The sequence below is a fragment of the Callionymus lyra genome, chromosome 8 (assembly GCF_982586985.1).
Source record: "Callionymus lyra chromosome 8, fCalLyr1.hap1.1, whole genome shotgun sequence".
In the NCBI taxonomy this organism is placed as follows: domain Eukaryota; kingdom Metazoa; phylum Chordata; class Actinopteri; order Syngnathiformes; family Callionymidae; genus Callionymus; species Callionymus lyra.
Genome location: NC_141825.1, coordinates 12,488,357 through 12,511,157, shown reverse-complemented (window position 1 = coordinate 12,511,157; position 22,801 = coordinate 12,488,357). Strand labels below are relative to the sequence as shown.

Below are 22,801 nucleotides of genomic sequence, written 5' to 3'. Positions count from 1 at the left end.
GGTTTTCAAAGCTGACTCATGGGGGGTCATCTCACTTTGAAAGAATGAGCAGCTGGCCAATCCAGCATCATGGTTATTTTAGTCACCAACTGCTTGTGTACTAGATCAGGCAGGCAGAGATTGGCAGCACTCTCTTCGACTGGCTCTTTCTGAGATCACAACCAAGTTACTTTCTCAAACCATTTGATAAAATACTAGAGAAAATGGAAAAAAACAACAACAACAAGGTAATACTTTTATTTTCTTTTGAGAAAAACACTCCTGATGTAGCAGCGTGACAGTATCTTGTTCCTGGGTGACTAATATATTGCTTTGGTTCTTTTTGAACTTGTGATATTGGCGGTCAAGATGGTAGCTCAAAGTCTTAAGTATTTGACATCTAATATTCTGCCAGTTGTTTATATAAATAGTATAATAATAGTAACAGCAGAAGACAGTTTGACATGTAGAAAACGAACAATGTTTTACTTCTTAAGTTCTTTTTACCGTTATATTGTATATGTTGCTAAAAAAAACTTTGTTATAATCCTCAGATAGAAAATGAGGTCAAAGTATCACACACAAAAAAGGACACCCCCTCCAATCCTCCATTTGTTCAAGGTATGCAAGTCCTTAAGCATGTCTCTTGTTTGTCTCTGTAGGATCTTTACTAGTTTACATTTAACTTCATAAAAATATAAAAAACTTTAAAGGCAATATTTAAAATCTGCTCCATGTTTATGTGATCATTTTCTGTTATTGGTTTGGTTTCTTTATTGTTCTTAGCACTGCTAATAACACATTAACCAAGATGAATTAAAGGTGATTAATTATATTTGGTTAAGGTCTTGAAAGTTCAAGTCAAAGACCATTTTCAAGTTAACAGATTATGTTTATTTGTTGAAGATTTAGCTGATCAAGGAACAGATGATTTATCTGGTTGGTTGTAATATACCAATATGATTTGTTAAAGGATTGCCTTTGTCGAGATGGATAAATAAAATATATGGCAATAATGATTTTCTTTTTATATTAATTAACTCCTTTATGGAAGTTGTACACCCTGGTTTTCAAGTTATAACATTAAAGCACCCATAGAAGTGAAATTGAAAGGGTCCACTTGAAGGTAATGGTTATTCTCTCCGGCAGGGGCATCTTCCACGCAACCATTTGAGGAGGAAAATGCCATCAAGCCAAAACTCCAAATATCCGTCAACACATTTACAGTCAAAAATGGAGAACATGTGAAAGTGGAGATCCCAATTGTTGGGCAGCCAGCCCCTGCAATAGAATGGAAGAAAGAAGACCAAATGGTCAAAGAGACATCCAGGTTGGAGATCGTAGTGACACAATCTTTAACAGTTCTTCATATAAGACATGCCTGTCGTGAACACTCTGGTCAGTACTCAATTACGGCGAGCAACAGTGCTGGACAATATACTGGAGAAATCACCGTGGTTGTTCTAGAAAAGCCTGATCCCCCTTTTGGCCCTTTGAGGATTGATGAAGTCAGCTCCGACTATGCAGTGATATCCTGGGATCCGCCACATTACACAGGAGGATGCCAGCTGGACAACTACGTGGTAGAGAAGCGTGAATCTACAAGCACCGACTGGCAGACTGTGTCGGCCACAACTGTACGAACCACCATCAAAGTTACAAAGCTGAAGACAGGCAGTGAATATCAGTTCAGAGTGGCTGCTGAAAACAGGTACGGGAAGAGCATAGCGGTCACATCTCCCATTGTAGTGGCCCAATATCCCTTCAGTGTTCCGAATGAACCTGGCACACCCTTTGCATCCACCGTGACAAAGTACAGCATGATAGTAGAGTGGACCCCTCCAACGAAAGATGGTGGGAGTCCCGTTATCGGTTATCACCTTGAGCGCAAAGAGAGAAACAGCATTTTGTGGACTAAACTGAATAAATTAGTTATACCTGATGTCCGCTTGAAGACTAGTGGACTACAGGAAGGAATCGAGTACGCGTTCAGAGTCTTCGCTGAAAATATTGCTGGACTCAGTCCACCCAGTAAGATATCTGAAAGCTTTGTTGCTAGGGACCCCTGTGGATCTCCTGGAAAACCTGAAGCAGTGGTTGTAACCAGAGACAACGTCACCCTTCAGTGGTCCAAACCCACAAATGATGGTGGCAGCACCATCACAGGATATGTTGTTGAAAAAAGGGAGATGCCGGATGGCAGATGGATGAAGGCAAACTTCACGAACGTGATTGAAACCGAGTTCACAATTACTGGCCTCACGGGAGATCAAAGCTATGAATTTAGAGTGACGGCGAAAAACGGCGCCGGCGTTTGGAGCATTCCCTCAGAAAGCATAAAGATCACAGCCCAGGATGTGGTTGAAGCACCCTCCATTTCCATGGATCCCAAGTATAAGAGCACTACTGTTGTTCAAGCCGGTGAGACATTCGTTATTGAGGCTGATTACTTTGGGAAGCCGCTGCCAGAGTTGAGATGGTTGAAGGACGGCAAAGAAATTACCAAGAACACACCAAGAATGGATATAAGAAATACCCTCACTCATACAACATTAACAGTCAGAGACAGTTCACGCGCAGAGGGAGGACAATTTGTCTTAAGTCTGAGTAATATTGCCGGAAAAGCAACTGTACCAGTGAATGTGAAGGTCTTGGATAGACCCGGTGCTCCAGATGGACCTTTGAGAGTCAAAGTCATTAGTGCAGAGAAATGCAACCTTCACTGGAACCCTCCCATCTTGGACGGAGGTGCCACCATTTCCCACTACCTGATCGAAAAAAGAGAGACTAGCCGTGTCACGTGGACGGGAGTGGAAAGTCGCGTTGAAGCCATCAGTTTTAAGGTCACTAAACTAACAGCTGGAAAAGAATACATATTCAGAATCGCAGCCGTTAACAAATTTGGTGTTGGTGATTTTCTGGAATCAGACCCTTTCGTGGCACAGAACCCCTTTACAACGCCAATAGCACCATCAGCGCCAACAGCCAGTGCTGTGACTGGTGATTCTGTCCTTCTTACATGGGAGAGGCCTGAATCAGATGGAGGATCGGAGATTGATGGTTACATTGTGGAAAAGCGTGATAAGGAGGGTGTCAGGTGGACTAAATGCAACAAAAGAAGACTCAACGATACTCGTTTTCGATGCACTGGGCTCACCGAGGGACATTATTATCAGTTCAGGGTGTCAGCAGAGAATGCCGCAGGCTTAGGGGAATCTAGTGAGGCAGGTGATTATGTAAAAATCTGTGAAGCTTCTTATGCGCCTGGTCCTCCTACCAACCCTAAAGTGACGGATCATTCCAGCAGCACCGTTTCCCTTTCTTGGTCGAGACCTATTTATGATGGCGGTGCTGGCGTCAGTGGATATGTGGTGGAGATGAAAGAAGCAGCTGAAGCAGAGTGGATCGCATGCACACCAAGAACCGAGGAAACGATGTACATTGCTACAAGACTCAAGGAAAATGTAGAGTACAACTTTCGTATTCGAGCATTCAATGTCAATGGGGTTGGAGAGCATGTGGATCTACCCGCGCCAGTGCTCGCATCTGAAAAACTGGAAGCACCAGAGATTGAGTTGGACAGCTCTTTGAGAAAGATCGTCAGCGTACGAGCCTGTTCGGCATTACGCCTCCTCGTCACTATCAGAGGACGTCCAGAACCAGAAGTCAAATGGACAAAGGATGATGGCGTCGTCCTCAGCGAGCGTGCTCAGATTGAAGTTACCAGTTCTTACACAGTGCTGCTAATTGAGAATGTCAATAGATCTGACACTGGGAAATATGTCTTGACAGCTGAGAACTGCATAGGCTCAAAATCAGCTTTTATAAATGTGAAAATATTGGACACTCCCAGCGCACCAACAAACCTTGAAGTGAAGGATGTACAGAAAGACTCCGTGTCCATCACTTGGGAGCCACCAGTTATCGATGGAGGAGCAAAGATTTCCCACTATGTGGTTGAGAAGCGAGAGGAGGCAAGGAAAGCCTTTGCCAGTGTCTGTAGCAACTGTTTAAGAAACTCACTCAAAATTGAAAATCTTCAGGAAGGATGCTTTTATTACTTTCGTGTCTTAGCGGTGAACGAGTATGGAAGTGGAACACCAGTAGAAACCACTGATGCCATCAAAGTCTCAGAAGCCCCATTACCTCCTGGTAAAGTAACCATGAATGAAGTCAGTGGCCATAGTGTAGTCCTTTCGTGGGAGAAACCAGCTCATGATGGAGGAAGTAAAATAAGTCGCTACATTGTAGAAATGCAACCAAAAGGTGATGACACCTGGACAGTCTGTTCAGAGACCAAAGTACTGGAATGTACGATTAATGGACTCACAACTGGTAAAGAATATTTCTTCAGAGTTAGCGCTTTAAACGAAAAAGGTAGAAGTGAACCAAAAACGATGTTAGCGCCTGTTACCGTACAAGACATGACTTCCAAACCTGTGATAAATTTGATGAGCAACCAGTTTAGTGTGAGGTCTGGAAATGATTTGAAAATAGATGTTCCGTTTGGAGGTGTCCCGCTGCCAACTGTCACCTGGAAAAAAGACGGGGATGCATTGAAAGAGACAAGCAGAGTCAATGTGGTCACATCTGATTCTTCATCTCTACTCATAATCAAGGATGCAAGCAAGATCGATGTCGGCACGTTTGAGGTGACAGTGACCAACGCGATTGGAACGACGTCCACTGAAATCTCTGTTAACGTGTTTGACAGACCCGGGCCTCCAAATGAGCTCAGTGTAGATGAAGTTAGTGCTGACTTTGTTTCCTTAATTTGGCAGCCTCCACATTACACGGGCGGCTGTCAGATCAGTAATTACGTGGTTGAGAAGAGAGATACCAGCATCACACACTGGCAGACCGTGTCAGCAACCGTTGCCCGAACATCAATTAAAATTTGTCGTCTCACACAGGGAACTGAATACCATTTTCGAGTTGCGGCGGAAAATCGATATGGGAAGAGTTCATATGTTGAATCTGATCCCGTTGTTGCCCAGTATCCCTTTAACGTCCCAAGTCCACCACTCAATATTTCTATCGCGAGTGCATCAAAGTCTGCCATAGTGATCGTGTGGGGCAAACCAGACAGTGATGGGGGCAGCCCTATCATTGGTTACCATATTGAATACAAAGATCAGAGTGGCATTCTTTGGTCAAAATTAAACAGGAGTCCTTTCACTGAGTGCAAATTCAAAGTTACAAGTGTTGAAGAAGGACTCGCATATGAGTTCCGGGTCTGTGCAGAGAATATGGCTGGCATTGGACAATTCTGTGAAACATCAGTTCCTGTAACAGCAAGGGATCAATGTGACCCACCACTCAACCTCACGGTTAACAATATAACAAACAGCACCGTATATCTCTCCTGGGATAAGCCAGAATATGACGGTGGTGCCAAAATAACTGGATACATTGTTGAGCGCAAAGAGCTCCCCGATAATTGCTGGCTCAAATGTAACTTCACTAACCTCCAAGAAACCTTCCTGGAGGTCACTGAACTAACAGAGGGTGAGCAGTATGACTTCAGAGTTATTGCTAAAAACTCAGCTGAGACCTTCAGTTTACCATCAGAGACTACTGGACCCGTTACCATACAACATGATGCAGAGCCTCCAAAAATAGTCCTAGAAGATACGTTTAGACAGGTGGTGGTTGTAAACGTGGGGGAACTCATCAGGATAGATGCTCAAATCTCTGGATGCCCAAGTCCCACTGTACTTTGGTCAAAGAATGGTCGACCAATTGACTCAAAAGGAAGAGTTGGAATCATAACGACACAAACACGTGCATCATTAGTTATCAAAGAAAGTGTCAGGAAAGATTCTGGACAATATATTTTAACCCTGCAGAGTTCAGTTGGTGCCACGTCCAAAGCAATTACCTGCAAAGTTCTGGACAGGCCAGGGCCACCTGCAGGACCACTTGAGGTTTCTGGATTGTCCGCAGAGAAATGTACACTATCGTGGGGACCTCCACAGGAGACTGGTGGGGCTGAAATCACCCATTATATGATTGAGAAATGTGAAACCAGCCGTGTTGCTTGGACGCTTGTCTATGGTGAGATGTTGGCAACCACTTGCAAAATAACCAAGCTACTCAAAGGAAACGAGTACTTATTTCGAGTGAGAGCTGTGAACCAATATGGAGAGGGGGAGACTTTGGAGAGTGAGCCTGTTAAAGCCCAGGATCCTTTTGTAATTCCATCTGCTCCAATTGATGTAGAGGTCACAAGTGCCTCTGGTGAGACCATGACGGTCTGCTGGAAGAGGCCTGAATCAGATGGTGGTAGTCGTATTAGTGGCTACATCATAGAAAGAAGGGAGAAACAAGGAGTGCGCTGGATTCGTGTAAACAAAAAGGCAGTTTATGATCTGAGAGTAAAGGCCTCTGGTCTGCATGAGGGATGCGAGTACGAATACAGGGTCTTTGCTGAGAATGCTGCAGGGCTCAGCGAACCCAGTGCCCCAAGTCCTCTCACTATTGCAGAGGATCCAAAGTTTCCTCCTTCCCCTCCGGCAAAACTATCTATTATAGATTCCACAAAGTCCTCAATCACACTGTCATGGAACAGACCACTGTTTGATGGAGGAGCTGCTGTTACGGGGTACAATGTTCAATTCAAAAAGACGGAAGAAGACACCTGGACAGTTGCTGCCGCAAATGCAGATACAACTGAGTTTACAGTGACTGGACTGTCATCGGGGGCGGAATATGTTTTTGCTGTGCGATCCATCAACAAGGTTGGCTTAAGCGAGCCGTCACCTGAAGGTGGTCCTCAAGCTCCTGTGGAGAGGGAGGAAGAACCCAGGTTTGACATTGACAGTGAGATGAAGAAAACCATTCTAGTGAAGGAAGGCGGCTCTTTTACTTTATCCGTGCCCTATGTGGGCAAACCTGTCCCTAGCGTCACGTGGGAAAAGGCAGATGTGGATTTGAGAATCCGAGGAATGATCAATACAACCAACAGTGTCACCTCCATCACAGTGGAACAGGCTACACGAGACGACAGTGGCAAGTATAAAGTCAAACTACAGAATGCTGCAGGAAATGCTTCCTTGACCCTCAGTGTGCGAGTCCTGGACTCACCCGGACCTCCAAGTCATGTTGGAGTCAAAGATGTGACTAAGAATTCAGTCACCGTTACCTGGGACATCCCGGAGAATGAGGGAGGGGCTTCTGTTAACAATTACCTGATTGATATCAGGGACATCAGCAGAAAAGGATGGACACGACTCACGGACAAATGCCACCGTCTGTCTTATAAGGTTTCTGACCTGGAGGAGGGAGGGATCTACTTTTTCAGAGTGACGGGAGAGAACGAGTACGGCATCGGCGTTCCAGCAGAGACCAGGGAAGGAACAAGAATGGCAGGTAAAAGAGAATCAATGAGATTTGAAATACATGTTTTTAAATGGTCTTTCATTTTTATTTCTAACTAAAACTTTCTTACATTCACAGATACCACCGACTGGGATATGAATCCAGGAGCCTAAACTTCTTTTCAAGACTATTCTTTTAAATGTTACTGTATTAGTCACCAATGTTTGTATTATTACATGTATTTTTTTAAACTGCTTCCAGCATAAATAATCTACTTATTTTACTTTCACTGAGATATTGCTTTTGGTCTGTGGTTTAATACATAATAAACTATTTGTTAAATAATGTTCAATAAATACAAGCTAAGAGAAAACGTTCTTACCTTTTTTTGGTGTATTTTAAATGGATTAAAAAGTGATAGCATCAACACTCTGGAGATGGAGATACCAGACAAAAGGAGAAGAGGAGACAAATGAGATGAGAATCATAGATGTGGTTTAGGAGTAAATAGTGTTTGTGTGTAAGTAAGTAAGTAATTTGTTTTTATAGAGCGCTTTTCCAGACCAGGGTCACAAAGGGCTTAAACAATCAAAACAATAATCAATAAAATATATACTTTAAAGGTCAAGATAATACTGAGAACAACACAGGAGTTCCAGAAAATGAAAGGAAAAGCTTGAACAAATAAAAATGTCTTAAGATGTTTCTTGAAGGAGTCAGTAGATCCATCAAGCGCAATTTCTCATCCATCATTGTATATGGTCTTGCATTGGAAGGGGTACACTTTTATTTGCACTTTGAATTAGTATAGATTTCTAAAGACTGGGGTTATGAGTTTGGTCATGAGTTTGCGTTTCAAAGCCGTATTATTACGAGGTTAAAAGTCGTAATTTTGCGACTTTAAAGATCGTTTTGTTAAGACTTGAAATGGTAAACAAATGTAATAGATAAATTCTGTGTATGGACGTCGAACTCAATCATAATAACCTTTAATTTACCCTAAACGACAACAATATGATCAAAAAACGTATTGTATTACTTGCATCACTATGGTAACTATGACGTATAAAAGACAACAGCGCATGCGTCAACTAATACCAGGAAGCGAACTATGAAGCCAAGTTGGTAGTTGGGTTTTTTTAAGTGACTATTAAGTGAAAACTATTCAACATTTGAACGCACACGATGGGAGCGACAGCAAGTCAACTCGGAAAGGATTTACTGTCGGAATACCAGGTTAGTTCACGACCGTTTCCGCAATATTTCCGTCGTTAGGATAACAAAGTTTTACGCCCAGTATGTTGTCGCAACTTGAATATGTCGAAAAACGCTTCACATCGTTATTTAGGATGAACTTCTTTATGTTTAAAAAGTCATAAAGCTACACAAATATACACAACTATATATTCATTTTTTTTTCTCGGAAATTTTTTTTTTTTAAACTACCTTCAAATGAACCGTCTCTGTGTACTTCTTGCTACTCCACACGCTTTTCTTTATTAATGAAATGTTGATTTATTATTATTTCAGGAGCTGACATTTTTAACCAAACAAGAAATTCTTCTGTAAGTAGAGACTTTTGAAACGTTCCTGTTCAATTTGTAATTCTGTCAATTTTTTTTTATTTTTCAGAGCTCACAAGAGATTTTCTGATCTTCTCAGTAAAGATGAGAGGGGGGTTCTAAACCCCAGAATCCCAATGGAAAAGATCCTCGAGCTGCCGGAGCTGAAGGTTAAACCCCGTTGTTAAGATGTGCCAGTAAATGTGACTGACCCTTGAACTCTCTCTTTCTCGTAACAGTCCAACCCTTTCAGGAAGAGAATCTGCCATGTTTTCTCGACCTCCGATCATAACGATGGAAGTCTCACTTTTGAGGACTTCCTGGATCTCTTGAGCGCCTTCAGCGACTCTGCCACTCTGGAAATCAAATCGCATTATGCGTTCCGCATTTTTGGTCAGCATCTGATCATCGAATAGTTTTTCTTGCACACCTTTCATGTAGTTTGGTTCTAAATTTCAGACTTTGACGATGACGGAACTCTTGATAATGGGGATCTGGAGAAGCTGGTGAACTGCTTGACTGGTGAGACGGATGACACAAGACTGACAACAGAAGAGATGAGACAGCTCATCAACAATGTGAGTCTGTGGATGATATAGAAACCCCTTTTTATACAAATAAAAACAGTATTGAATAGATGATGGGACCATTTAAATGTGTTTCCTTTAGTGATGATTTCAGAGTTGCAGTAAATCCATTTAATTTGTTTTTAATTATAATTTTAATGTTTAGATTCTGGAGGAGTCGGACATTGACAAGGATGGAACTGTTAACCTCTCAGAGTTTCAGCACGTCATTTCACGGTCGCCAGATTTTGTCAGGTAATACTTAATTTGCAAAATTGTATATTTTGAACGATTACATTTTTACTAACCGGAAGATTGTTATTCTTTGACAGCTCCTTTAAGATTGTGCTGTGAAGATTTGCTGTGAACTCATTCAAACTACTCTTCATTCTAACTTCACCTCAATTATTTGTTTTAATCACTGAATTATATATTCTTGACACATTTACAGACTGAATGCAAATGTATGCTTTTTATTTCTATAAAGAATTTATAAAAAATTAAACATCAGTGCTGGTTATTTGACACATTTTACATTTTAGAAGTCGCATCTGGTTCCATCTCAGTGACGGCAACAAAAGTGTTCCAGGACCCACACACTACATTCACAACACACATCCGCCCTTCAGTGAAAAACTCCACTCTCCGTGGCTCATCCGAACATGGGGTCTCGTATCCGAGCTGACTGTATTCCCCTGAAAGTATGAAAAACAAATTAACAAACATGGATTTTTCTCTACTAAAATACACGGTGTGCAAACTCACCCCAACCCCAAGTGTAGAGGTCGCCTTTGGCTTAAAGAAAAAATATAAATATTGAGTTTACAGGTGTGTGTACATGTTGGAATATGTTTATGACGTTTCATCTCCAGCTGTTGTGTTTGTTTTTTTTTTAAAAAGGGAGAATATTCTTACTTGTTACAGCAGCTGTGTGTCGTGAGCCACAGCTGGCTGCTTTTATATCACAGACAGGATTGAGATCCAGTAGAGCGGGAAACGCTTGGATGGAGATAAATACTTCTTCGTTGTCCTCATCGATGGCTGGACCACTTTGAGATGCATCTGTGTCTAAAAGAAAAAAAAATCAATGCGACAAAAGCCTTAGATGAAGAGATGGGGAAACGGAAAAGGAGAAGTTCTGTTCGATTAAAAAAGGGAAAACTCTTGAAAAACTCTCGAAAAACAAAATCCAACCGTCTCATCAAACAGTCATCATCAAATTGTGCCATTATAATGCTGACCTTGTGTAATTCGCTGCCGATTCTTCCTCAGAGCTTGGGAAGGAAGTCCAAGTTGCCCGCTTTCATTCCAGCCCCATACATAGAGGTCGCCACCATCTGTTTGTTTTCATCATTCTATTTTATTAAGATCTAAAAATAGACGCAGCCATCAGCAGACTCACCGCTTAAACACACACTGTGCCAGCCTCCTGTGGCCACACAACTCATCGACATCCCCAATAGAGCCTCCACGGGTCTGGGCTCCTTCTCGGATGTCAGGCTACCGTGGCCCAGCTGACCATGGCTGTTTTTGGAGAGCAAAATGTTGGGAATATTGTGTTTCAATTTTGTCGCAGTGGTGCGTGTACCTTCCAAGTCCCCAGGTGTACACAGCTCCAGTTGCACTGAGGAGGATGGCATGCTTCGCACCAAGAGCGAGATTCTTTGCCTTCAACTGTGGTGCCAAAGTGCGGTAAAGAGGCGGGGCCGTGGCTATGAAACCCTCTTGGACTAAAGGCAGACGGGTAGACGGGTCTAGAATAAAAAAAATGGGTCATTAAAAAAAGATCTTACAACAAGGGTAGCTACAGAGTTTACCAGAGGACTCCTGCTGGGTTTTGAGTTTCACGCTCCACGCCGGCGTCTTTTGTTGATCGTCTTGTTCCCAGGCTTCAACCCGGTCGCTGAAAGCCAGGATCAGGTGACGTTCTGTGATAAGAGCATCCCTGCATTCTCTTGTATCTGCCCGGAGCACGACACGGGGGCCGAAGCCTGCCAGGCATACACGGCTGTCACCTGAGGGGGAGAGAGAGCGATGAATTCATGTAGAAAATAGTTTATTTTTTGCTGAGCAAGGTTCATAACAAGGTAGAATTATAGGGTCTTTGAAAGTATGTACTTGAATCATTCTTTTTACCCATGATGCTTGAGGACAGATGGATTTAGAGGAATAAATATCGATTATTTCCTACGAGGAAACACTTAAGCATCTCATAGAATTCTATTGTTGAATGGTTTCTGTTTTATTTACCAGCCAAGTGCAGCGAAGCTCTTCGGCTCCAACTTGCTGTGATGTCACTGATTTCCGTGCAGCCACTTCCGGTCACGTTACACGTGATCTCCGTGGGATTAGCCACGTTCACGCCACTCACGTCGTCGCATTTCGTAGATTCATCTGCTCGATCCGTGATCTGACCAAACGCGTTAAAACCGAAACCGAACCACCGCATTTGGAGCCTCCAACTTGTCGTCAACGAGTGCGCATGCTCCAAATAAGCTGCTAAACAAAGTCACTGCGCATGCGCGAACCAGTCTCTTAACTAAATCTAAATGAAAATGTATTTCTAAAACAACAAAAGTTTTATTTGTAGCGTTTTCAAAAAACAAAGTAAAACCAACAAAAAATAAATGTAGTTTGTGTCTCCTTTTTTTTTAAAATACAGTGTTTTCAATGCAATAATATAAATGTGAAGAAAACACACATCAATGAAATGTTTTTGGTCAGAAAAAACGTCAACGATGTATAAAGGGAATGTGATATTGGGTGTTTGGTCTTAAGACGTGATGTGAAATCTAAAAAGATAAATGCATTCACTGCAATAATGTAAACATCCATCATATAGTTGGTGAGCCTCTTGTGATTGGACCATAATGTAGCTCAGGATTTCTCTAAATGTCTGCATAGGATTTACATTTTTCTTTTCAAAAAAGGAAATAGTTTTTCTTTCTTTTTCAAGGTTCAGTTCCTTCCGCTTGATCCTTCTCCTCCCGGTTGCGGATGATGCCGTACTCCACTGCTGTGTCCAGACACCTCTGAGCTACCTTCGTAATGGCCTCGGTTGTTCCGACTCCCTTTGCAAGGACGGACAAAATCTCCAACGCCTCACTCTCTATAAGCTTCTCGGCCAAACTCTTGTCAGCCTGCATTATGTTGTAGACGATCACCACTCCACGGTGGCGCAGGTCAGTTATCTCACAAAGCAGCAGGGTCTGCAAGATCTCCAGCCAGTGTTTAGTCTGAAAGAAATGAAGAAAAAGGATAATATAATATCTATATATAATAATATATATGCAAATGTATATCAATTAGAGATGACTAGAAAAAAAATCTGTAACAAGTTGATTAAATATACAATCCTTTTTTCACTTCTAGGCACTTTAGAGAGGAGAACATGATTTTATCAGTCACTGAATTGAAGAAAAACATTACCGTTTCAGGAATACGAGTACAGAGTTCTGGTTGTTCAGCAGTCAACATAGCCAACGATCCCGCGGCAGCTCTTCGAAGTCTTTCATCCTCTTCTCCGCTGTAAAGCACCAGCAGCTTCAGTCGGTCGTTTCCTGTCATGAGGTACAACTTCTGGACCTGCGGTCACGTCAATAGACACACTTCACTCACTGAACTAGAAACATGAAATAAACAAGTCAAATAATAATGAGAGTAAAACCTCATCGCTCAGGATTAAATTGCACATGCACTCTGTTGCTGATGCTCGGACCAGGTCATGCTCCTCGAACATGTAGCCCTCGATTTTAGGTACGGCTTTTTCCTTGATGATCTTTTGTCTGTGATGAAACACAACGGGCGATAGATTAATAATTATGTTATGGAACACAAACATTAATCAAAGTACGTATGGATGACACACATTAACAGCAGAAGAAGGGGAACGTTACAAAACACAACAGAGAATAACAACCTCTATGATCCCGAGGGACTTTGTTTGGAAGAATATTACACATTTTTGAATAAAAAGCAGATGAAATGTGAGAGAGAAAGGTGCTCATGATTCTCACATTTTTCTGCATTGTACAAAAATAACAGTTTTCTGGGAGAATGCGAGTAGAACAATTTGAATTTAAATACCACATATCCAACGTTGTACCTGGGATATACAACTTATTAACTCATGATAGTTAATATATACGATGAGTCGTGATAGTCATCTGCCAACAATACTATTGGTTGCCTTTAAAAAAGCCATGACCAGAAACTACTTGTAGCGATTGATGACAATTGTAAGGAAAAAAAAGAAAAATTAAGCAGGTGACTTTTAGACTCCGACTAAAGGAACCTTTTTCGACCCAGCAAAACAAAAATTAAATGACTAAATGACTGGATTTGACATTTGAAACCAGTTTTTTGTTTTGTATTTTCTAATTAATATTTTTTAGTTTTCATTCTCTCCCATAAAATGGTGAGTGGATGTGTAGCATTTAAAAAGGGTTTAAACAAAATATTGGAAAAAAACAACAACTCAAGGCTGGGCGACTGATTATACAATTCATTTCAAATATTATTTTCCAGCCCTCTGAAGCAAACCTGAGTCGTTCGCTGATTCCGGCCAGGTTGGTCAGAGCCATGAGAGCTTCAAAGTTCTGCAGGAGGGTGCATTCAAGATTCAGCAGACTCACGAGAGGCCGCACCACTTCATAAACCTACAAAAAGAAAGTAGGTCAAACCTTACATCATTTCCACCAAATCTAGTTATGTACCCTTTCTCCGGGGAAGGCGATCTCTGGGTTTGATGTAATGGTTATTTTGGACAGAGCTTGAGCCGCTTTCACTTTCCCCAACGCTGTATTTTCTGATGCAAGTGGAATTAATGCCTGGGAGAGAAATGTGTTGAATAAATATTGTACGGGGTTTAAGAGAGGAAACTGGTTTTCTACCTTTCCTCCACCCTGAGCTACAACGGTGCCTCTGTCTTCCTGTCGCTCCACCAAGGCCAAGAAAACTCTGGAATTAAATGTTTATTAAAATAGAGATACAAAGAAACACATGCACATCTTTGGACTGCATCCTACCTGGCAATACACTCTCTACAAGCCTCCGTGAGAGCCGGACTCTCCTGTTTCACCATGCACACCAACGCGGACACCACCCCGGCCTCCAACAACTTCGTCAACCTTTTCACCACGTAGGAAGACGAATCCTGAAGAATGCAAGTCAGGACAGTTTGTTTAAAAAAAAACGCTCTTGGGTGAGATCGACCGATAAGGAAACACCTTCGGATGCTCTTCCGGCACATGCTGCTTCGCATACTTGGCCAGCTCGACCATCTGTGGGTCCGGTTTTTCCACTTCATAGCTGTTACTGCAGTTCACCAACGTGGAGCCCACTGCGAACAGCACCGTCTTATCCTCAGACTGAAATAAAACACGATAACATTAGACTTTCAGAAAGTTCACTCAAATTCAACTGAAAGTACAGCAGGGAAATAAAAACCTTTGCTAGTTCAAACATGGCCCGAACAGCCATCTTGTCTTCCACCAGGTCCTCTTTGACATCAGCATCAAAAGTGAGGTAGGCAAGGCCTTCAATTGACCAGCGGCGAGTTGTAGCAGGCAAAGTCTCGTTACACAGCCATCTGAAAGATAGTCAAGTCGATCAGACTCTAACTCTCAGACTTATTATAAAAACATTACATTTTTGCTTTGAACCCACATGATACTCCATTTTTTTTTATAACTTCATAGATCAATAAAGTGTTATCTATCTATCGATTAGCCACACTATGTTGAAGTAAAATCTCACAAACTGGAATTCATTACAGAGAGTTAAAACTACTTTTTGTACAATACAATCAATAGCCATTTAGAAGTGTGAGAAAAAAATGATACACTTTAATACCACAATATCCTTTTTCCCCAATGTTGTAATTCAATAAAATTATTATACAATAAAAAAATGTATCTACAGTTACATGCAAACAGTAAAAAAAATATTTTTTTGTTGCATTTAAACTTCTGACCACTGATGGCTGATGGATTATTGAGGACGAGAGGATACGGTTGAGTCCAGCAGCTTTGAACACTAATGTTTGGGTATATTTTGGTTTCAAAACAAAGTCTATCAGTTACAACTCATGTGGTCTGTAAATTCTGTGACACCCGAGTCAAGTACTCGACAATACTACAAATATATCCTTGTTACTACAGTATCACAATATATCATGTGGTTGCCTCTGTTTTATGATACGCCACATTCATGCCAATACACACACCTGGCCATTGCCCTCAAGTGACACAGAGGAAATAATTATATTCTGTAATAAAATATTTAAAGTGAAACTTAAAAGTGTCATTATGAAGAGAGATGCAATATTAAATAAAACCAGATAAATGACCATAAAAACACACGTCACTATACTTAATAGTGGTATTGTAATTTGGATAATTGTTCATTTTTCCAATGGACCTACTTCCTGCATTGCTTGGCGAGCTTTATTGTGGATCCTTCTGCAAACTGCTTCAAGCTAAAATCTGTCCCACCAGCAGATCCAAGCTTGCACAATCCCTGAAGAAACCAATAACGTATTAGCACTTGTTCATCCGAATGCTAATAGTAGCATAATGTTTACCAGTACTCACCACCAGGGCTCTGACACGGATCCGGTCATTTTCACTCTTCTTGTAGAGGTCCTTTAGAAGCGAGACACCGTTGGCTGTGATGAAAGTGGCTCTCTTCGCTTTTCCCGCAGCATGGATAAGCGCCTCCACCGCTATCTGCTGGTGAATCACATTCTCGGACGCACACAGAGAAATCACTGTATCCATCATGCCTGCCATCTCCAGGGCTCTGTTGCCAACCTCACTTGGACCCTGGAGAAGTACCGACACCGCCTGGATGGCATGCAGCTTGCCTTCGAAGCCTTGGCGACTAAAATGCTGCCTGTGAAGTGTATACGAGGAAAAATATAAGTATAGTTTTCAAGAAGGTGTAGGTCAGTATTAAAGTAAAACAAATACAACTTTATATGTTTCTTTTAATATCCATCTGCTTTTAGGTTCAGATAAAGGTGCAAAATATTACATAATCTAAAAAGTTACAATATTATTTTACTGCAAACATTTTACTGTCCGTTTCAATGTTGGAAGTTTCGAAATGAACGTTTGCACAGAAGAGATGATTTCCCATGAAGCCAATTAAGGTTTGAGGGTCATTCAATGACCAACAATAATTCTACCCACACACACACAAACACATGAGGAAACCTGTTATTGCTTGTTACACATGTGTAACACATCTGCGAGGCCAGTACTTTAGAGGTTTGATACAGTTCAGAAATTCCTCAGGGACAACTTACTGAGTATATTCTTCACACAGCTTATTGAAATTCTCCCTCTCTTTGTCGCTCTTAAGGTCATCGTAGAGCTTGCCAAGCAAAACAGCGCAGCTCATGTGGGAGTTCTCAGTAAGAGGCGGCCCTTCCGAGAGCTCAGGAACTGTTCCTGCCACCACCAGGATCTTTTTAAGACCTTTGGACGGATATTACAGGGACACCATGAGGTTAAAATGTGATTCAAGAGAACAAGGATATACTAAAATTCTGTAAAGAGTGGTCAGTACCTTGATCAATCACCCACAACGTGAGGGAGTTGTCAGGGATTTTCAAGGACTTGCGGGGCACTTGTTTAACCAGGAGGTTGATCGCATTGTCTCTGCCAGGCCCTGACACGCTTGGATCTGGCATCATCTCCACCAGGTGGCGCAACATTGATCGAAGCTCTTTAGAAGGCTCTGGGAAAAGTGATAGATGCTCAAATAAAATGGTACATGTGCAGTATTGCAAACATTTAAGTGCCTAATGATACATCGATGAATATGAGGCTAAAACGGATCAGTTGAGGTATTAAATATAAAATAATCCATTATGAAACAAAGATGTGATTCACTAAAACCATTCTACTACGAACCAGAATCAGCTTTTATTCAACATATTAAACAGCCTTTATTTATAAATAAATCTACATCACAGAAGTACTGACCACTGCATAGAAAAAAACACTCAAAAGGGAGGAATTTAAAACAACAGCAACATATTAATTAGATTTTTCTTTTTAAGTTGTTTGACGGCATGTAACAAAATCACACTTACCGGGAACAAGGGCTCCTTCTTTCGCTCTGATTTCTCGTCTCATGCCCTCAGTCAGGGATTCAAACATCACCTGCAGCAAGTGACAGACAGCTAGAGACACCGTTGAGGTCCCTGATCCCATCACAGCACAAAGGCGTTCCATTCCGAGCTCGTTTACAATTGACATCGTCTGGAAATGAGGCGGAAAACAGGTTTAACTAAGTAATTAAGGACAGATTAAACACATGTAATGTATGTATATCAAATGAACATTAAGTGTACAATGAGTTGTTAAATGTACAGCACATATCTCACAAAGCATTTAAGAAAATAATTTGTATGATTTCTGTTCTATTGATTCAAAAAGGTGTCTTGTTTAGGAAAAAGATGGTAAGATTAGTGTGTGACTCTTGTTTCAGTCAAGTCTACTAAAAAAACAAACCTGAAACTAGTGAAATTGAATGAAACACAAACTCTAAATGGTTTATTTTTACTGTTTTATCAGAAAGTCTGTCAGGGAATAGAACTACCAATATAAAACCAAAAGGTTGGGGACCCGTGGATTACATGACATATTTACAATACGTACGAGTAAATCATTTCTTTATAAGCAAGAAGACACTTACTCTGGGCTGATGGCCTGTACATAAACCGACTAGTGTCCTTATTGCTGAAAGAAGAATTTCCTCTTGCTTAGATCCAAGAAGCTTTTCAATCAGCTTGACTCCATCATTTCTAAAGATCTGCTCTGCTCCAGCGTCTTCCCGAGAGAGCACCACCAGATTTTGAGCAGCCTAAAAACAGTCACACCGTTAAGATCTTTTTAGGTGTAACACAGAGTGATTGTTTTGTGTTCTCTACCTTCTCTTTGTCCGATTCTGATGCGGATGCATCAACAAGAAGGGAGAACATTTGTTTCACACGTGCATCCGTTGAATTTTGCTGCGCCGACTATAAGGTTTGGAGGAAAAACGAAAAATAAAATGCTTGAAATAAGACAAATTAAAAATAATTCCTGATACCTTCTTGTGAATTTCTGCTCCGAGCTGTCTCAGTAGATCCTGGAAAGCTTTATTTTTAGGTTCCAGCTGGGCACATTTTTGTGCATCAAGGAAGGCCTGGTCCGGTCGGTTAAGCTTCACAAAAGCTTGAGCTCTGCGGAACCGGGCTTTCACGTCACCCGGGTTGACATCAAGAGCTGGGTGAAGAAATGTTACATTTTAGTAGATAGTTAATAACATGAAAAAGGTCACGGTTAATATCAGTAACCTGCCCGACAAAGTTTTGAGTTATTAGCCAACATCTGTTGTAATATTTTTATAAGGCAAATTTCAAAACACTCAAGGATACAGTACATACAGTACACACAGAATTAAAACGCAACACTTTGCAGTTGGACAGAATTTACAACTTTAGAGAGGTACAAATATTTAGTATTTTACATTCTTTATTTACTTGACAACCTTTAACGTTTAAAAAATATGTACACGACTTGCTTTTATCATTTTCTTTTTAAGTTTAAATAGAATATGTTTGTATAGGTGTCTCACCTTTAGAAGCATCTTCCTCCGCCTTGTTGTACTGAGTAAGCTTCAGGTAACAGGCAGCTCTGTTGCGGTGCAGGACAGCCGTGTCAGCCTGGTTGTCCGTCAGCTTTATCGCTTCGGTGTAGCAACACACAGCCCCCTCAATATCCCCTGACTTGAAGAGGTCGTTTCCCTCTTCCTTTAGTTTCGCAGCACACTGAAAAAGATGAGAAAAAAACAACAATAAGTAACATCAAAACATCTTTCCTATACAAAGAGAAGACTAAAAACCGCTGTAGTACCTTTTCTTCAGTCATGGTCGCTTATAAATTCTAGACGATTTCTTGATTTATATTATATATATTGTATATCATCTATATTTCTTCTTTTTATTCTGCTAACTTTAGCACAACATGTTTCATCTCAAAGCACTTCCTGGAGTCTGGAGCGCAGTGATGACGTAGATGTCATAACCCCGCCCCCGTCATCACGTTCCATGACCATAAAAGGAGAAGGGGTCTCCTTCCATCATCCTCCTCTTTTTTGTTTTGGTCATATTTTGGTTAATGTTTACCTTTTTCTACTAAATGAAGAAACAAAGCAAACCAGGACTGCTCATATAACCGTGGGTGTTGTAAGTTTGTGAAATGGCACATGTCTAAAAATCTACACGTTTTGTCCATTATTCTTGTAGCGATCTTATGGAAACATATTTTATATTGCAAATCTTTAAAATGCGTATAGAACTAGACCATATATAATTAAAAATGTATCTTCACTTGAATTATAAATGTATTTTGTTTTAAAATGATTGGTATCCATGCCATCTTTTTTATTTTTATTTTTATATTTATCTTTTGTTGTCCTTTTAGTCTTCAACAAACTCCTCTCTAAATGTTTTTTTGTCATCTGAAAGGTTATTTACATACCAAGCATGACACATTCAACCCATAAAGAACCTGGGTTTACCAGTTGGTGTTAAAAATATATATTCAACACACAACTAAATGTAAATATTGAAGACTAAATTGATCGTAAACTGATCAGCTACTGCACACCCTTCCACAAAACAACAACACTAGTTAACTCATATGTCTCATTGGTTTGTTGTGTTTATTTTCCATCTCATGTTCTTTTAACAAAGTGGAAATCTAAGAAAGAAATGCATCCTAGAAACCTTCTAAGCAGGTTTGCTGTGCTGGTATTTATTCAATGACTCCCCCCTTGAGAGGCTCAGCAGATAAGTTTTATTGTTGTGTTGCCCCTGGGCTGTGAGCTAATACACACCTGCTTGTGTTCTCATCTTACCATGGTGGCTTTGTGGCTTCACTTCTCATCGATACCGAGCATAGACAGTTTGGTGTCCCTGTCCCGAGGGCTGGGCAGACTGAGACCTCATGGTGACTCCTCCTGGATCCTTGAGAGTTTTGGAAGCAAGTGCTGTCAGGAATCCAAATCAAATGCAGCTGTGTCAACGTTTTTCCCCCCATCCTGTTTGTTTGCAAGATTTTATGATGTGAGGAATATGTTGCGTAATCGCAATTGTTTGTTTTCCTTTTTGTTCCTGTTGTCAAGTCCTGCTCTGGATTTTCTTACCACTTCATAAGCTGGACTGCCTTCATCACAGACTTGTTTTCTTTTATCCTTCAGCAGTTAAAAAGTTAATATTTTAAATTTAACAAAAAAACAACAAATTTTCTGTTTAACCTGTAACTACACAAAGTGAGTTCACCAAAGCCAACAGAGCTCAGATGTTTTCTTGATAGTCATTAACTGGCAACGACAGGGTATCACAGGGAAAGTGTATGGATAAGCATATTTGTGGAGATTGTTAAAAATACATTAATTTAACTCACCCTTATTTATGGCAAATATTAAATAAATAAATGTGCTATAATGTAGTCCATGTCATAAAGCTACATACATTAGAGAACATTTTCATGAAGCTTCATCAGACCATCACTAATTGTAGATGAACTTTTATTTCCCAAAATAAAAACTGTAATAAAAAGTTTTTTCAATTATATACATACACCTTTTTATCACCATTCTTAATGGATCATTTCCCCATAAGAGCCTCCCATAGAGTTAGTATCCAAGATATTAAAAATGTAAAAAATGAGTTGGTATTTATTGCTTAATTTGACGTGTCAACTTGAATTAACTTATATATCATTGATAAAACGTCAAATTATTTGTATGCATTTGTACAAGATGAATACAAATAAAAACATATAAAAAGAAATAAAAAAAAAACGTGACATGTTAATTATTACTGTGATTTTAACAACCTTGTTATTCGCTACTTTGAGCATATTTTTCGAAACAATGTCTCACTTCAATGAAAAAATGAAAACACAGAAAACACATAGACTTTCTGTCAGCCAACAGATGAGACAGAAATGCTGACTTTTGGGAGGTGTAATTGTGGGTTTGATCAGTCACTTTTTTTCAAGTTATTCAATTTATTTAGCATTTTTTGTATTGTATTTAATTGTCTATTAAAGGTTGTTGTGTATTTTAATAGTGTTGTTGAATTTTATTGTTTTTATGTAATAGATTTGTGTGATCAAAAGTGACATTTAAAAAAGCTACAGTAATGTGTGTTTAAGCTCCTAACCAGCCTGTATATTATTGGAGTTTTTAAAAATTTAATTTATTGTTCTTACATTTTGTCTAAATTGCTCGGGTTTACTCTGCTCACTCTGGTTTTCTCCCACAGTCCAAAAGGTTGATTGAGAACTTGGGAAAATTGTCTTTAGTATGAGTGTGTGTGAGAATGGTTGTGTCCTGGCCTCTCACTTGAAGAAACTGGGATAGGCTCTCGCCCCCCTGCAATCCTCATCAGGGAGAAAATGAATAAATGAATGAAGTTATTTAATTTATTTAACACTTTTGTATTGTCAGTTTTTTCCATTTAAAGGTTGATGCGTTTTTAATACAGTGTTGTTCAATGTTATTGTTTTTATGGGTTTGTTTTGTGTGATAAATAAGAAAAAGTGACATTACTGTGTTTACGATCCTAGGAGAAATAAAATGGTTAAAACTAAAGTGAGTTGTTTATTTTGTTTTATTTCATGTATATTCTTACCTTTTGTCTAAATTGGTTCATCCAAACTTTCACTGGCCTGTATATTGATAATATAGCCTTCGTCCCGCTCTTACAGAAACATTACTTTGCCTCATAACTAGTTACTTTGAACGTAACAAGTAACTTCAAGTAACTTAAAGTAACTGGGTTATTTTTTTAAAGAAGTAGCTAGTAATACTAACTAAGTTATTATTTTAAAGTAACTTGCCCAACACTCGTAATACATAACATATCTTTTGTCTCATCTCGTATTGTTTATATTACACAATATAATATGATAAAGTAAGTATTTGTAGAGCGCTTTTCTAGATTATACTTAGATTGTATCATCCTGTACTTTTTCTTTCTTTCTCTTTGTTCTTGTTCTTATTTTTATTTTTATTTTTATGAATAATTGCTGTATTGCTGTGTCTAATTGGAAAAAAAACTATTTCCGGAAGGAGACCTCCTGAGGGATCAATAAAGTTCTACCTTACCTAACCTCCCTAGACCAGGGTCTACCAGGTAAACAATCAAGACAATACTCAATAAAATATATACTTAAAAGGTCAAGATAACACAGAGAACAACACAGGAGTTCCAGAAAACCAGGGAAAAGCTGCACGAATAAGAATGTCTTAAGATGTTTCTTGAAGGAGTAAGGTAAGGTAAGGTAAAACTTTATTGATCCCTCAGGA

General features: G+C 40.0%; 4 protein-coding genes across 5 annotated transcripts; 2 read left to right on the top strand and 2 right to left on the bottom strand.

Annotated features, from left to right (window-relative positions):
* Window positions 1-155: 155 nt before the first annotated feature.
* Window positions 156-7,596, top strand: LOC148073673 (titin-like). The gene is made up of 4 exons (XM_087797552.1): window positions 156-227; window positions 534-600; window positions 1,129-7,350; window positions 7,438-7,596. Exons 1-4 carry the CDS (start codon window positions 204-206, stop codon window positions 7,470-7,472), a joined length of 6,348 nt encoding a protein of 2,115 aa, XP_087653678.1. The 5' UTR covers window positions 156-203; the 3' UTR covers window positions 7,473-7,596.
* Window positions 7,597-8,380: 784 nt separating this feature from the next.
* Window positions 8,381-9,932, top strand: cib1 (calcium and integrin binding 1 (calmyrin)). The gene is made up of 7 exons (XM_087798085.1): window positions 8,381-8,535; window positions 8,830-8,864; window positions 8,932-9,031; window positions 9,101-9,254; window positions 9,321-9,439; window positions 9,594-9,682; window positions 9,760-9,932. The coding sequence occupies exons 1-7, from the start codon at window positions 8,485-8,487 to the stop codon at window positions 9,779-9,781; spliced, it is 570 nt and encodes a 189-aa protein (XP_087654211.1). The 5' UTR covers window positions 8,381-8,484; the 3' UTR covers window positions 9,782-9,932.
* Window positions 9,933-9,950: 18 nt separating this feature from the next.
* rccd1 (RCC1 domain containing 1) lies at window positions 9,951-11,948 on the bottom strand. The gene is made up of 8 exons (XM_087798084.1): window positions 11,678-11,948; window positions 11,245-11,442; window positions 11,016-11,181; window positions 10,830-10,951; window positions 10,669-10,764; window positions 10,343-10,495; window positions 10,193-10,222; window positions 9,951-10,122 (listed from the first exon to the last, which is right to left on the bottom strand). The coding sequence occupies exons 1-8, from the start codon at window positions 11,874-11,876 to the stop codon at window positions 9,959-9,961; spliced, it is 1,128 nt and encodes a 375-aa protein (XP_087654210.1). The 5' UTR covers window positions 11,877-11,948; the 3' UTR covers window positions 9,951-9,958.
* A 41-nt stretch (window positions 11,949-11,989) lies between these two features.
* Window positions 11,990-20,468, bottom strand: unc45a (unc-45 myosin chaperone A). 2 transcript variants are annotated; one of them, XM_087798083.1, is made up of 19 exons: window positions 20,342-20,468; window positions 19,058-19,250; window positions 18,530-18,705; window positions 18,369-18,458; window positions 18,134-18,301; window positions 17,529-17,697; window positions 17,000-17,170; window positions 16,737-16,908; window positions 16,021-16,321; window positions 15,852-15,946; window positions 14,876-15,017; window positions 14,656-14,796; window positions 14,455-14,582; window positions 14,320-14,386; window positions 14,143-14,256; window positions 13,970-14,085; window positions 13,095-13,212; window positions 12,857-13,012; window positions 11,990-12,663 (listed from the first exon to the last, which is right to left on the bottom strand). In XM_087798083.1, exons 1-19 carry the CDS (start codon window positions 20,342-20,344, stop codon window positions 12,379-12,381), a joined length of 2,805 nt encoding a protein of 934 aa, XP_087654209.1. In that variant the 5' UTR covers window positions 20,345-20,468; the 3' UTR covers window positions 11,990-12,378. The 2 variants fall into 2 exon arrangements, with proteins under 2 accessions (XP_087654209.1, XP_087654208.1); XM_087798082.1 differs by lacking the exon at window positions 20,342-20,468 and adding an exon at window positions 19,336-19,473.
* Between the last annotated feature and the right edge of the window lie 2,333 nt (window positions 20,469-22,801).

Excerpts from the sequence above, each read along its gene's own strand:
- LOC148073673 (XM_087797552.1), top strand. The coding sequence starts at position 204 with ATGGAAAAAAACAACAACAACAAG. Across the intron at positions 228-533 it reads AAAAAAACAACAACAACAAG|ATAGAAAATGAGGTCAAAGT; the intron begins GTAATACTTTTA and ends TATAATCCTCAG. Across the intron at positions 7,351-7,437 it reads GGAAGGAACAAGAATGGCAG|ATACCACCGACTGGGATATG; the intron begins GTAAAAGAGAAT and ends TTACATTCACAG.
- cib1 (XM_087798085.1), top strand. The coding sequence starts at position 8,485 with ATGGGAGCGACAGCAAGTCAACTCGGAAAGGATTTACTGTCGGAATAC. Across the intron at positions 9,032-9,100 it reads TCGAGCTGCCGGAGCTGAAG|TCCAACCCTTTCAGGAAGAG; the intron begins GTTAAACCCCGT and ends TTCTCGTAACAG. Across the intron at positions 9,440-9,593 it reads TGAGACAGCTCATCAACAAT|ATTCTGGAGGAGTCGGACAT; the intron begins GTGAGTCTGTGG and ends TTTAATGTTTAG.
- rccd1 (XM_087798084.1), bottom strand. The coding sequence starts at position 11,876 with ATGCGGTGGTTCGGTTTCGGTTTTAACGCGTTTGGTCAGATCACGGAT. Across the intron at positions 10,765-10,829 it reads GCACAGTGTGTGTTTAAGCG|ATGGTGGCGACCTCTATGTA; the intron begins GTGAGTCTGCTG and ends GAAAACAAACAG. Across the intron at positions 10,223-10,342 it reads ACACACAGCTGCTGTAACAA|CCAAAGGCGACCTCTACACT; the intron begins GTAAGAATATTC and ends TTTTTCTTTAAG.
- unc45a (XM_087798082.1), bottom strand. Across the intron at positions 14,797-14,875 it reads CCATGTTTGAACTAGCAAAG|TCTGAGGATAAGACGGTGCT; the intron begins GTTTTTATTTCC and ends GTTTTATTTCAG. Across the intron at positions 12,664-12,856 it reads GTACTCGTATTCCTGAAACG|ACTAAACACTGGCTGGAGAT; the intron begins GTAATGTTTTTC and ends CATTTCTTTCAG.